The sequence below is a fragment of the Phoxinus phoxinus genome (genome assembly GCF_949152265.1).
Source record: "Phoxinus phoxinus genome assembly, chromosome: 7".
NCBI lineage: Eukaryota > Metazoa > Chordata > Actinopteri > Cypriniformes > Leuciscidae > Phoxinus > Phoxinus phoxinus.
The window spans coordinates 18,212,767-18,227,054 of NC_136882.1; the positions used below are offsets into that span (position 1 = coordinate 18,212,767).

The window sequence follows — 14,288 nt, forward strand, 5'->3', positions numbered from 1 at the left end:
CCATTAGGTATATGGGAAGTCCCAAAAAACATGTAAACCTGTGTGTGTGTGTGTGTGTGTGTGTGTGTGTGTGTGTGTGTGTGTGTGTGTGTGTGTGTCAGTAACCAAGACACCATTTCTCCTGAGTTACAGACAACCACTTCTGTTTGTATTTAGTTGTGTTATTGGGCTTTAAGTCACTTTACATTAATGAGAAGAAGGGCGTAATGCAGGAAGCAACCTTCCTGATCTCCCAGTCAAAACAATGTAAATGTAATAAGTTAATGGCAAGAATAGTCTAATCATCCTGCAATACGGCTCCCTTTACAGCTTTATTTGCAGATCTAAATAAACAGGTTGATCACATTTCTGACCATATTTGAGATACTTATATAATAATTGATTGTAACAAAATATATATATATATATAGGCCTATATATATTTGTAATCTTTTGTTCATAATTATTTTCTTTTGATTTTAACAGACTCACTGTGTTTTGCGTGTTTGGATGAACTTAACATCTGTTTTTGACCTGTGATGTGCTTGACTGAGGTTTCTCTGACTCTGAGTTAAGTGGGGTTTGATAATGGGTTTTCCCAGCAGATTTCCAGAAGCTCCTTTTGGTTGGTCTCTTTTCAAATGGCAGTTTAGAGATGGGAGAGATGGTCCAGCTGAGCTCAATGGAGTGTTAATGGTGTGCCGTAGCTTTTGAGAACAGCTCTCATGCTAATGACAGAACCATTCCAGGACATTTCCAAATGAACAAAATGCAGCACCCAATTCTCTATTTTTACCGGCCTCTTACTGTGAGAGCAGACAGTGAAAAATAACCATAAACCTTAAAGACTTGATGCAGGGTACTTCACACCTCATTGGAGTCTTAAGAAATGGTAATTTAACCTGCTGTATTAAACATGAGTTTGGTCATTATAATACAAACCTTGTGAATATCAATGTTCTGCCTGAATGGTTTATAGGTACTTTAGGGCTGCTAACTTGCTTCTGTAACCTGATTATTATTCATCAAGCAATAGACCACAACTTGATGACTGATATCTTTGCATTGCAAACAGAGGTAAAAAAAAGAAACCTTATAAGAAAGAAGAAAATTCCCATCAAAAGTTTTTTGTTTTTGTCATCAAATGGAATTCTTCTTTCGTTTTTAGCAAAAGTAGCTTTTCTTTTTTCTTTCTTTATTTTTTTGCATTGTGACATAATTTTCATGACAGTTAAGCACCCCATTCCCCAGTCAATAGAAAAAAATCCTTATGCATTCTCATTAAAATAAAATTAGAGTTGGTATTTATTAGCAGAAATTACCGCATTACACTGATTAGAATCATTAGTAAAAAAAAAGAATGTATAAAATAAAGCTGAAACAAGACATGTTACACTAATAAGAAGTGAAGGATAAATATATAACCGCCTTGAACCTCATTATATAAAACAAATAAAATATTGTATCTTTTGAAAGGTTTTGTGAGATTCAAAATTTAATAATTTCTCTCAGCAAAAAAAAAAAAAAACATTAAAATTTGCATTCTGCAGATTTTATCATTTCACTCTTTACATCTTCAAACTACCTTATTAACTTATTTTGCTTGTTATCTGATACAACAAGAAATCCCAAGGGAAAGCCAATTCCGTCCCTTTGTAGGTTGATGGGTGTCTTGTATCAGCAGTTGCTTAAAACGCTAAAGAACACAGATGTCCTTAAAATTACAGACCCTCTCCTTAGCCATTCTGTTCAGCAGGAGATCAGGTGGAGCTTTTGTTTTGGTAACTTGACAGACCTTCAGCTCTACCCCACCCCCACTGAGAGATTGGGGGTGGAGGTGTGTGTGTGTGTGTGTGTGTGTGTGTGTGTGTATGGCCACTTGAGAGACGCAAGACGACACTTATGTCAGACCTCATTAAAAGTGGTGATTTTTGTGTTTTATTATGAAATAGAAGACAACATGCAACAATTGTGACATGATTAAATTACAACTCTACAACACTTTTTTAAACATTTTTACAGTGTGAGCTACCATTTCAATAAATATCAGAAAGCTTATGGGGAAATAGGAAAAGCTAAGTGCACAGCACACACACACACACACACACACACACACACACACACACACACAGGCAAACAATGAACTATGTACAAATAATTTACACTACGCATTGTGGATCAGACAAAAGACTAAGCAACATTTCCTGATAAAAACTTCTGCAAGCATACAGACTTTGTCAAGGCTCTGCCTTTCGGCCCTGCAATAAAATTACTAAGTAAAAAGTACTAACATTTAAAAAATATTAATTTAAGTTGAATAAAAAACACCAGAAAACAAAGTCGTACAAAATAACACTTATCAACACAATAAAGAGTTTACAATGTACAAAAAGTGTAGTAAAGTCCTTTTTTTTTAAAGAAAAAAAGAAAGCTTAGTCATCCATGTCAGAAAGTTTTATGTACAAAAGTGTCCATTAACTGGACAGCACACTGGATGACTCGGACTCAGTAGATACTGATGATATAGGGCCTCTTTTCTTGGTCAACATCTTGTGACTCGATCTACTGCTGATGCTCAGAGCGTTGCGGGCAGATTTACTGAACCTGACTCCCAGGAAAGCATAAAGGATGGGGTTCAGACAGCAGTGGAAGTACGCCAGTGCCTCAGTAAAGAAGATCCATTTCTCCAGACCCTGTTCCAGGAAACAGCTGTGAGATATGACGTTCAGCGTCACCAGAGTGTCCACCAGGATCCCGGCACAGTAAGGCAACCAGCAGATGAAGAAGCAGAGGATGAGGATGACGGTTGTCTTCAGTGCCTTCCTCTTCAGGGTCTGACCCTTGGAGTTCTTCGACAGTTTCGAAATGATGATACAGTAACAGGTTAGGATGATCAGACCAGGCAGCAGAAAGCCAAAGATGATGTGCTGGAAGCGGAAATAAGCCTTCCACACCATGTTCCCCTGCTGCGGGTAGGTGAGCTGGCAGATCGTATTCATGCCCGTATTGTGGACTTTGGCGAAGACCAGATCGGGCACGGTGAGCAGGGCCGCCGGGAGCCAAACTCCAAGGTAGATCACCTTTTCTGCAAGGAGCTTCCTGATGGTTTGTGGGCCGTTTGTGGCGCGGACAACTGCCAGATATCTATCCAGACTAATGAAGGCCAGAATCAGCACGCTGCTGTACAAATTCAGAGTGTAGATCATGTTGACTGTGACGCACAGAAATCTCCCAAAATGCCACCCGCTGGCCGCATCCACAGCCCAAAAGGGCAGAGTGAGGACAAACAGGAGGTCGGCGATGGAGAGGTGCAATCTGTACTTGTCTGTCATGTTCTTCGACTTCTTCTGGAAGCCCATCACAAGCACCACAAGTCCATTGCCAATGATTCCCAAGACAAATATAATCCCATATACAGTAGGGAGGAAGATCTTTGGGAAGTCATTGTTGTCCGTAAGGTCACAAAGTTCATAATCATCAAAATCCCCAGACCCGGAGTCTGTACTGTTGTCTAAAATGATGTGCTGCAGAAAAAATAACAGTATATTGATTAATTTCACATAAGCAACATGCTATTGTGTTAAAATTAAAAGTAGCAATGAATAAAATATAATATAATATATATATATATATATAGATAGGCTATAAAAAAAATAAACACATGATTTATTTTATCAACTTAAAAAAAAAGGTTGCTTTAAAATGTTTTAAAACCACACAAAACCTGAATAGTAAAACGTGACAAGCAAGCAAAGTGCAGGTTACCAGACATGATAAACATAAACAACTGACCAAGCCTTATTATTAAGTATTTAATTAAATATCAGACTAAAGAGCGTTTTACATTTGTCTTAAAACAACTTACATCGTAAAAGTCCATGACGTTAAAATAGGTGAGCGCAAAAACCGCGCAAAAGTCTCTCCACACACTTCAGTCAACGGACCTCCTGTAGCAGCATTTAAATAGTCCTCCGTAAAGTCTGACACGCCCCTTTATATTCAACAGGGCGGGGTCATGATGACGTCGGCGGAGCTCAGCAGGGCAGGGCTGCTCTCTCATCCAAGTAAAAAAAAAAGAAAGAAAACTCATTCCAGTGAGCAGTGGGCTATTGCTAAATCGTTTTGGCTCAATTCTCAGATTCGGTTTTTTTCTCTCTCTCAAAACAATAAGTTCTGATCTCTGAACAATTAGTTTCTTGTTCACATCAGACTTGGATTACTTATTGATTTAAGCAAATTGCATGTGTTTTGGCATGTGCAAAAGAGTAAGTGCAACTGTCTACAATTTGCACAATGACTAAATGCACATGGATTGTTGATCAAAACTGATGAGTTGATTCTCAGTGAAATTGTCAAAGTCTTCACAACTCCTAATCATTCTGTGAGCCATCACATGCAAAATGATCCATTCAGTGATCAGAATCTGTCTGACATGTTATATTCATAAATATTTGATGAGACGTTTGCTAAATTAGCCTGAATAATGAATCACAATCTTATCAATCAATCTTTATACAATCTTTATATATATATATATATATATATATATATATATATATATATATATACAAAAAAATTTTTTTTGAAGAAATGTGAAAACTGAAAATTAGTGTCACAGTATTAACTTTTCCCCATCAGTACATTTGTACCTACTGTCTGAATCTGTATTTAAAATTCTCAGTGTGATACACAGACAAAACTGACATTCTTGTATAGTATCTAGAAAGCTGTTAGAGTCAAATAAAAAGTAATTAAGAATAAAAAGAAATGACATGCAATAGAGTTCTGATGTTCCTGTAAACATTGTAACAATTGAACTTACAGTTTAGAGAATGTACTGTAAGACTGCTTAAGAAAATGTGCTAAAGCGATTTAGAAAAACTGTATCAATGCACGCTGCCTCTTAATTATTATTGACATAACCTTAATATCTGTATGTTTGACTCGTGCCTGACAGAAAATAGCAGAGTTCTGCAGCTATCAAAACAAAATTGAAATATGAAAATGAATACACAAGTTCATAGATAGACAGACAGACATGTAGATAGATTATTTTAATGAGAGGGAAGTTTATTATTAATATTTATTTTTTATTATTATTATTATTATTTTAAATCAAAATTAAATGTTTATGACAATTTATTTATTTATTCACTAAGTAGCTGTGTAACAAGGCGGATAATGCACAGTCAGCAGGTCGTTATCACAAAGTGATTCCCTTAAGGCCAATACAAGCCACTCTGTTTTGTGTCGGGGTCCTGAAAGCCCTGTCAGGGTTTATTTTGCTTATGACCATCTGACTCTACATTAGTCCTTACATATTCATTTAATCAGATCAACTGAAGTGAACCTTCCCACCACCTAAAATTCCCTCCCAGACGTCCCAGTTTTGTTTATGATCACATCGTGTTACTTGGGTGAAGAACAGCGTGAAGGCCGTTACTTGAGTTCGCTTTAGGCTTTGTAGTGTGATTTACTATATGGCAGGTCTCCTCTGGTCCTCTTTGCAATTTGTTTCGTGTAGAACTGTGATTGTTGAAGGAACCATGAGTGATGAAAGAAGAAGGTCACACAGTCACCTCCATCATATGCCTGGACTAACATTTAATGACAGATCCAAACTCTCTGTGACTCTACTTAGCCTAAATGTGAGCCACGACAGAATCGCATTTCTTTGAAACATGAGACTCTTATTTTAGTGATTTATTCGTTTAATTTTTGAGTATAGGTCTAACATCTTTGCCATCCATGCAGTCAACTTATGTTTCTTCTGTGTTTGTTGTTATGTCTGTCTGTCCTCTCATTAGGTCAGATCTTTGAGTTAGAGCCCTGTGGACCAGAAGGAATTCCTCCATCCATTGTGTTACAGTGAAACATCAACAGCATGAGCCTCTGGTGAGAAATGGATATGGAATGAAGGTGACTCAGGAAAAACACAAGTAGATGTAAAAGTGTTCGCTGACAGATGATGACATGAGAGAATTTTTATGCACTTTTTCTTAAGGATCATGTAACTTTGTCCTATAACAATAAACGCTTGATCCTATACCTTACAGTTCAGACACTTAAAGGCCTAAAGCTTTCTTTTCGCTGATGATATAAATCGTTCAGCAAAGGTATGCCTAATTTTTTTCCCCTCTCTATTCTATTTGCACAGCGATGCTTAATAATACTCCAATGTAAATATAAAGTTGTGTAAATGTAAAGTTGTATTAGATTAATACATTTAGGTCAATAATCAAATTATTTAAATAAATAAATCATTTAATGTGATAATATCACTTTCAATGAAAAAAAAATATGTTAAATTAGAAAAATGTGAAATGTAAGCATTTCAAATTCCACTGTCGAAGCTAAAACAGGTTTCGACAGGTCGTTTCAGGCTGAATTATTAACTTGGCAATGCCTCCATGTTTTGTTTTCTTTCAATTATATGAGTGAGGGTCAGGTCAGGAGGATGTGTTTCGCTAAACCAGAGCTAGAATCCCCCCTGTGAAATATAAGATACCCCGTCCTGAGAGCACTAAACACAATCTGTCTGTATACGCCGTCTGTACCCATGAATACAAAGGACCCGGGTGCTGTTTAGAATTCAAATATAAAGTGTGAAGAGTGGCAAGGGAGCTAAGGAGCAGGGAATGAGCATGGAAATAAGGTAAAAGAATGCAGCAGAGATAAAGAGCGAAATGTGTAAAGCCTCCAGAGAGTAAACAATGCTTGTTTTGCAGCCACGACTCATTCATGGCCATCAGCACGCTTGCAAAGGATCACATACATAATAACATGAGGGCTGAAGGATCAGCTCTGGTTCATAAGATAGGGCTTTTTGGAAAATACGCAGTGATACATAATTAATCATGAAATTCTCAGCTAGGGGGTTTCCAGTAATTACAACCTAGCTGTTTGTGTGGAGACTGTTTTTTTAATATATATATATTCTGCTTTGATCTGACATTGAAAACCCTAAGCAGGTTGATTTGCATTTTGTCATCCATCCTGTTTGGTTTTTGTAACATTTAAAAGTCAAATTTACTCTCAAATACAGATTTATCAGGTAAATATCGCATGATTACAGTACAGAAATGATTCATTTGCATGAAAGAAAATAATGATCCTCTTTAGTTATTTCAAGGGGGAAATAAAGTGCTAGCTACCTTTTAATTAGATGCATTGTAATTAAGTAGCTCTATGCAAAACATAATAGGTCCCTAAAAACTCTGTTTAAGATCAAGTTTAGGTTCAAGACTCATTTCTGTTCTCACATTATTTAGATCCATAATAAAATAGCTAAAGGACTTGTTGTGAGCTGGAAAACATACATCAATACTATATGCTTCCTATGGTGCTTATATTTCTGCCTTGGGATATTTGGTAATGGTACATGTCATGCAGATCTACATGTTGATTGGGTGTTGCCTAACTCATTCCAGCATCTTCTTGGTTGTGTGTTCTGCATATTTTTCACCCACCTCTCCTTAACATAGGGGGAACGACATGATACGATTTGCCTAGTCATGTTCCAGTCCAGAATATTTTTCATCTTTCATGACTAAATGATAGTGTTACAGTTACTCATATATCATAATGTTTCCCAATTGAGGAGTGTGACGTGTCGGAAAAAAAAAATCCAGTTCTTTTGCATCCATGACAACTGATACATTGATACTTTGGAGATTCAGATGCACTTTTACAGTTCTAAGCCTATAGCATATCATTGAAACATTTAGGAAATGTCTTAATGTAATTTTAAAGATTGTGTAAGGAAAGTCTTATGATTGAACAATGAACATTTTTAAGGACAAAGGTTTGCCTTATCTAAGAAAGGCACCTTTTTACGCTTCCTAGTTGGGTGTGGGCAGAGTTATTCACTTTCTGAAATGCTCTTCCTCTTATAGCATTAGGTCATGACTTTGCGCTTTGAAATTAGAGGAGAGGGCAATTCAATTCACTGGATAATTTGTTAGAGAGGCTTGACATGTGCCTTCATAAAGTTTGGTGTCGATATCAAACACTACTATTCAGATAAATTATAAATGAGAAATGTTGACTCTCACTTTGGCGGTTTGCTGCATGTTGTTTACATGTGACTCAAGTGAGACTGAAATCGTGTTAAACAGGCAGTCACATGTTGTACCATGTGCTTTGAGTGGGTGCTCTTTGGTGTTGACTTACTACAGGAAGCACTACAGTTTGCACATTAGAAAAAAAAAAATCACTGACACTTTTTCTTTGCCCACACGTCCTGACATGACTTTACTTCGAAAACGAAGGGGTAATGAAAAAGGAAAAAATAGGTTGGGTAAAATGAATTTTCAAATGGTGACACTTCCCCAGGGGTGTTGCTTGACATTTATATTCATTATTGGCTCATAGCCCAAAACAAACCACAGAAGTGTCTCACAAGCCTTTCTTGGATAAAATGGAGTCTGAAGGGAAGGGTGTTTGCTGTTTCTCCATGATAAGTTCCTACCTTCCTTCACTAACGACTAAATTGTGGTTTAATTTGCAATGAAGCTGAGGAAAGTAGTATGCCACATAAGATTGCAAAACACCCAGCTTTCACTGCAAACCAAAAATAAACTGATGTAATCCTTCAAACCTCAAGAAAATTGAGGTAATTGGTTACAAAGTTTTTGAGTTAAGAAATTCAAAGTTCAACTTGCAGTTTTTACTATTTATGCTAATTGCTCTTAACTTGAAGTATTTGAGTATGTCAAATCATACGTTTAACTTAAATTGATCATGTAGGCCTAATGTCAACTCAAACAGTTTTAGTAGTGGTAACAGAAATAGCTATAACTATAATATCATTTTGCATTTAAAGACGTCTAGTAACCGTCCAAACACAGCCCTGACGTCTAGGCTAAAACAAGGCAACATTTGGACTGTCAGTGAAAATGTAATAGACGTCTAAATCTAACCATAACCCAAGAGTAGAATATCATCAATTGGAAAACATGTCAAAGAAATGAAACCAAACACCTTGTAATCACTGTTGACTTTGCTGACATGATGGAATATCATACATCTCGCAAGTTATTTTGGAAAAAACCCCGATATGTAACCAAATTCAAGGTTATTTTGGCTAGAAGGGTAACTGTCGGACTATATCAGGTGTATAGTTAACCGAGACGGTGAAATTACGGCTATTGCTTGCTGGGTAGCTAATTCAGCAAATGCTAACAGGTAACACAATGCTTTGATTAGCACAGCAATAGCTGAATGAGTAAAACAGTGTAGAGCTTTTAACTTTTAAGCACATGGTCCAATTGTCACCATGATGGTAACCCCCCAAAAAAACCAACATAACAGAAACTCTTCTTAAACTAGCATAGCAAAACATTAAACACTACTAAATCTGCCACTTAACATTAATCTTGCACAAAAGAAAAACATTATACAACACTTAATTTTAGCATTTACTCTCCCTGTTGAGTCCCATGGCAAAGCATCATATTATTTAATATTTGAGAGAACCTTTCCATGTAAGCCAAAGTTATGAGAACTTTCCCTGTGGGTTTACAAGCAATTGTTGACTTAAAAAGACCGTAGGTACAGCTTCTCTATGTGTGTAATTCTATCAGAGGGAAATGACTTAAAAATCCACTCCATAACAAAACAATCAGTTGTAACCGACATTTTTGACTGACTTACTAGCTGTTTTATTTACAGATATACCTGTGTCGGAACTGTCAACAGAGCCCATTGTGTGCATTCAGCAGAAGAGCATGATGCCTATCTGTGACAGAAGGGTCGAGGGGGAGCAAGTCCTTTTGCTCCCTTTCAAGTGTCCCCTGCTCTAAATCCACCCATATGGCCAGAGTGGCTTAAGTAGAGGAGAAGGAGCACATCAAACACATGGTCCACTCAATTCTGCTTGACTTGACTCAGATAAGAGGGACGGTGCACCAGATGACAGCTCACAAGACCTCATGAATGGGTGAACGGAAGAGTCGTAGGCACGCTGCTAATGAGCGTTCAGAGCACCCACAATGCATTTCAGAGTTGTTCATTATTTATTAGGTTACTGATGTGTTATTAGTCTCATGTCAAGTCATATTTGAGGTGTGGTCACTCAGTCCAGATGGAGTGAAGCGGAAAGCTCAACATCAGTAAACCAATTTTTTTTCAAAAATCATATTCTCTAACTTAATCTCAGATTTTGTATATTTGTGCAGGAGGAAGTGCAGAGTTGACACATACACTTAAGGTCGCTTAAGGTCACAAAGTACTTAAGGTACTAGGACATTTTTATAAAAGAAAAAAACCTAAATATTAAACACTGAATATTTTAATTATTTTTTTGAGGAAAAACAGTCATAAAATACTAAATATTACATAATATGTAGTATATTATACTAAATATTATAAATATTCTTTAAAATGTTGTTTTAGAATCTTTATAATATAATTTTAATCTCAGACAGATAGAGTGAACATGTTTGGGAAAAGAGTGAGGTAACGGACACGTTGCATCACCAACATGCAAGAACATTCACACTAACTGCTGCTGCATGTATACAGAGCTCTGACATGCAGATATTTCTTAAACACTAGTCTGAAACAAAGCGTTCATAATCAGCACAGTCATACCGGCACACTCTGTCTTCTCCAAGGTCTGGTTCCTTGGAAGCCTGAAAGACGAGACCAGAACAATGGCCTGCAGCAAGCTGAAAACAAATGGTAGTTTTTCTCTGTCTGTAAGTGAGAGAGAGAGAGAGAGAGAGAGAGAGAGAGAGAGAGAGAGAGAGAGAGAGAGAGAGAGAGAGAGAGAGAGAGACAGAGAGAGAGAGAGAGAGAGAGAGAGAGAGAGAGAGAGAGAGAGAGAGAGAGAGAGAGAGAGAGAGAGAGAGAGAGAGAGACAGAGACAGAGACAGAGAGAAAGAGATGAAAAACAAGCACCTGTTGATTTGTTTTTGTTCCTCAATTTCATATGCTCAAAGCTAATGATGGCCCGCACCGTGTAACTCTTGACATAATTATAGGCTTCTACTGTCTGAACTCCAAATGTGCAAGGCCAAGTACTCACAGATACATGTATTTAAAAAATATATTTACTGTATATTTACTTCTATGTTTTTTTCATTGGGACATACATGCACACACACTTTTTTTCCTTATACTGTTGACATTTATATTCAGTGCACAGTGCACACTATATAAATGACTAATTTCAACAGATAATACTGCCTTGTTATTTGTATATTTAAAGTCTGAAACTGAAAGGAGATTCCCATGAGGCTTTGTGTTTTAAGAAAGGTAAACAGAGGAACCCCCCACCCCCCCTTGGCTAAACTTTCCGCCTCCTGGCTTTTTCGGTGGACAGACAGGGAATCTTACTCCCAGCATGGTCTTTGTAAGTAACAGCTAGTTTATTTTGTATTGTATTTCATGCCACAGTTTTCCTTTTTTCCTGTTATGACTTGTTAATACTTAGATGTCTTCACCGATAAAACTTGACGACAGGATCCAGACAGCAAAACTAAGAGCATTGCTGTGAAGTAGCCAAAATATAATCCTCATATAAGCATTGTGTGTTCACATTTAACAAAGTGTCATTTAAGGCTCGAACCCCCTCGAAGGCAGTCATGACAAAATTAAACAGTTTTAATTTGACATTTTAACCGTGTTTTGAACCACAAAAGTTAGATTACAAGTTAAGGTCCATTCACAGCAAGAATGATAACTATAAAGATAACTATAACAACTAATATATTAGCGTCCACACCAACACACAAGGACGTTCTTATAAGCACACAGTTCTGTCATAAATGCATGACCTTTTAAAGCAGGATGGATTCTTATTGGCTGTCAATGTTTTTATCGTTCGTCAGCTGAAAAAAAAAGAAGTTTTTATGTAAAGTGATTCCAATTATATCGTTCCTCATTATTGTTAGCTGTGACTCTGCTATTCTTTTAATTTAGAATCATTTTTATAATGATATCTTTATTTTTTTTCATTATAGCTACATCGTAAAAAAATTATATGATCAATAAGTTGACAACATGTTATTTTATGGCTTTAACTCATCAAAATAAGTTAAGCAATTTTCAACTTATTTTACAAGTTATACAAGATTCAACTAATTCTTTATTTTTAGTCAGTTTAATAATTTAAGTTGAAATGACTTAAACATCCAAGTTGATTGTACTTCAAAATTTAAGGCAGCAACTTTTTCTTTTTTCTTTTCTTAACAGTGTATTGTCCTTGGTGTGAACAGGCCTATAGTCGGCATGTGTATTATCACATTTACCGGATATCTCAAATAGAAAAACATGTCAGTATTTTGTTTAAAAGGCAGTTTGGGTTGCATGAGACGGAGACCTCTATAATAGATGGCTTGAAAATGAACAGAATTCTTGATCTAAGTGTATAGACAGATATTGGATGCTGTACAATTCTCAAAATGTCACAATCTTCTGTTCTGACTCACTCACAGCAATGTGTTTTGAATCGTGCTCGAATTGCATTCAACTGTAAGCCCCTATTGTTCACAGCCAAAGTCACTTCACAAGACACAGACGATTTGACAAGGGAAATCTTGTTCAGACCTCTTACTTAGAGCCCAGGAAAGTGCTCTTCACTCTCACTTCAAATCAAATCAATGTCTGATCAATCATGGGCCCTAAGCCTTCAGGGTGGCAGTGGGGATGAATCTGCCATTTTTCAGGGTGTCCACTGACTGCCTATATCTGGGGCTACGGCTGAGGCCTGTCTAATTGAATTAGCAGGGCCACGTCCCCGGGGTGGTTTCCATCTGGTTTTATATGTAACTGACAAGATGAAGTGACTTGAAGATACATCAACAGATGCAGCTGGTAGTCCAGGAGGGAACTAAACTCTATAGAGGATGCAAAATGAGACACTATTTTGCTTCATTTCCTTGGCACGGTTTCATCATGTGTTTTGAAGAGTTCATTGTAAAACACACAAGCGTTGGAAATGTTTTAACCCCTGCAGAAATAGTAAATTGTCTGACTGTTGTTTGCTAACAGATGCACTGTTATTTGAGAACTAAAAGCATTTCTCGTGCAAACACTCTTTTGGCATCCACGGCTGATGTTAATTAAATCAATGTTATCATTCCAGGTGCTGACAACACCTGTGCTATAAGTTCATTACTCAGACTGAATCACCTATTATTGTCTTCAATGTCTGACACCAGAAATTATTGCTCAACCAACTTCTGAGCGCTTTGTCTTTGCCCTCAGACATGCACCCATATCACATTTCTCTGCTTTTCTTCTGCAGAAGATGGATTATTCCGATTTGTTCTCAGGTGTCCCTAAGGCCAAATCACTTTTTCATATTTATCAGGGGGAAGCCTGTCTTAAAACACTGAACCATAAAACCATTCAAAATAGGTCTGTTTTAAATCACACTTTTAATACGCCTGTGCCTTTGTTATAGCAAACTAATATTAAAAAATGACGTGCAATAAGAGTGTTCCATTGTGCAGTTTGATCTTATGGTTTTTGTTATTTTTGCTTCTACTTTGCTTAAAGTTTTTCCTCAATGCTGCGATAACTTAAATAATAAATTAAATGATTAATTTTTTGCAAAAGTTTTTTACACAAGGTGTGAACGATATAGTCTATAAACAATACAAATAATATTATTTTTATTTATAGAAATATCATACCTCAAACTCATTTAATATGTACGATTCAGATTCCGTCTGTATTTGATGGACACTGCGTGGGGACATTTAAAAACAAACAAACAAGCAAACAAGCACAGCTTATCTGATGCTCCAGGTTCACACATGCCTCGAAATGCGTGAGCAGGATATTGTCCTCGCAATTATGACGTGCGAGAAGGTGGAATCAAAAGAGAACAGTCAAAGTAACACAAATAAATATGTGCACATAGAACGATAATCATTTAATTGTTAAAGGCAGGGTAGGTGATTTGTTCCAGAAATATTTTTTTGTTATGCTGGTTGAAAGTCTCTTCACATCCTCATAGCAATCACTAAGTTAAGTGCCTTAAATGTATTTATATTTATAAATCCACTGTGGAAGGCGTAGGACCATAAAATGTTTGTTTTAATCCGAATGCAACGGTACGAATTTGGTCTGTATGCAATGGTACGATGTCCTCCCTGCTGGTTAACGAAGAGCCCTGCTCGCGTAGAAATCACACGTCATCAGCGCATTTCACGCTAAGAAGAGTTAGACAGAAGTCAGTCACTGAACACCGCAACCGAAACAGCAGCCACCTTTTACAGTTCCTCCTGAACCAAAACTACGCGTTTATGCTGCATTTACGGAAGGGTCAAAACCTGTGACGTTATACTCGGAGTTGT

General features: G+C 36.9%; 1 protein-coding gene across 1 annotated transcript; it reads right to left on the reverse strand.

Annotated features, from left to right (window-relative positions):
* Positions 1–1,262: 1,262 nt before the first annotated feature.
* On the reverse strand, positions 1,263–3,949 carry cxcr4b (chemokine (C-X-C motif), receptor 4b). The gene is made up of 2 exons (XM_079618164.1): positions 3,845–3,949; positions 1,263–3,503 (listed from the first exon to the last, which is right to left on the reverse strand). Exons 1-2 carry the CDS (start codon positions 3,857–3,859, stop codon positions 2,454–2,456), a joined length of 1,065 nt encoding a protein of 354 aa, XP_079474290.1. The 5' UTR covers positions 3,860–3,949; the 3' UTR covers positions 1,263–2,453.
* Between the last annotated feature and the right edge of the window lie 10,339 nt (positions 3,950–14,288).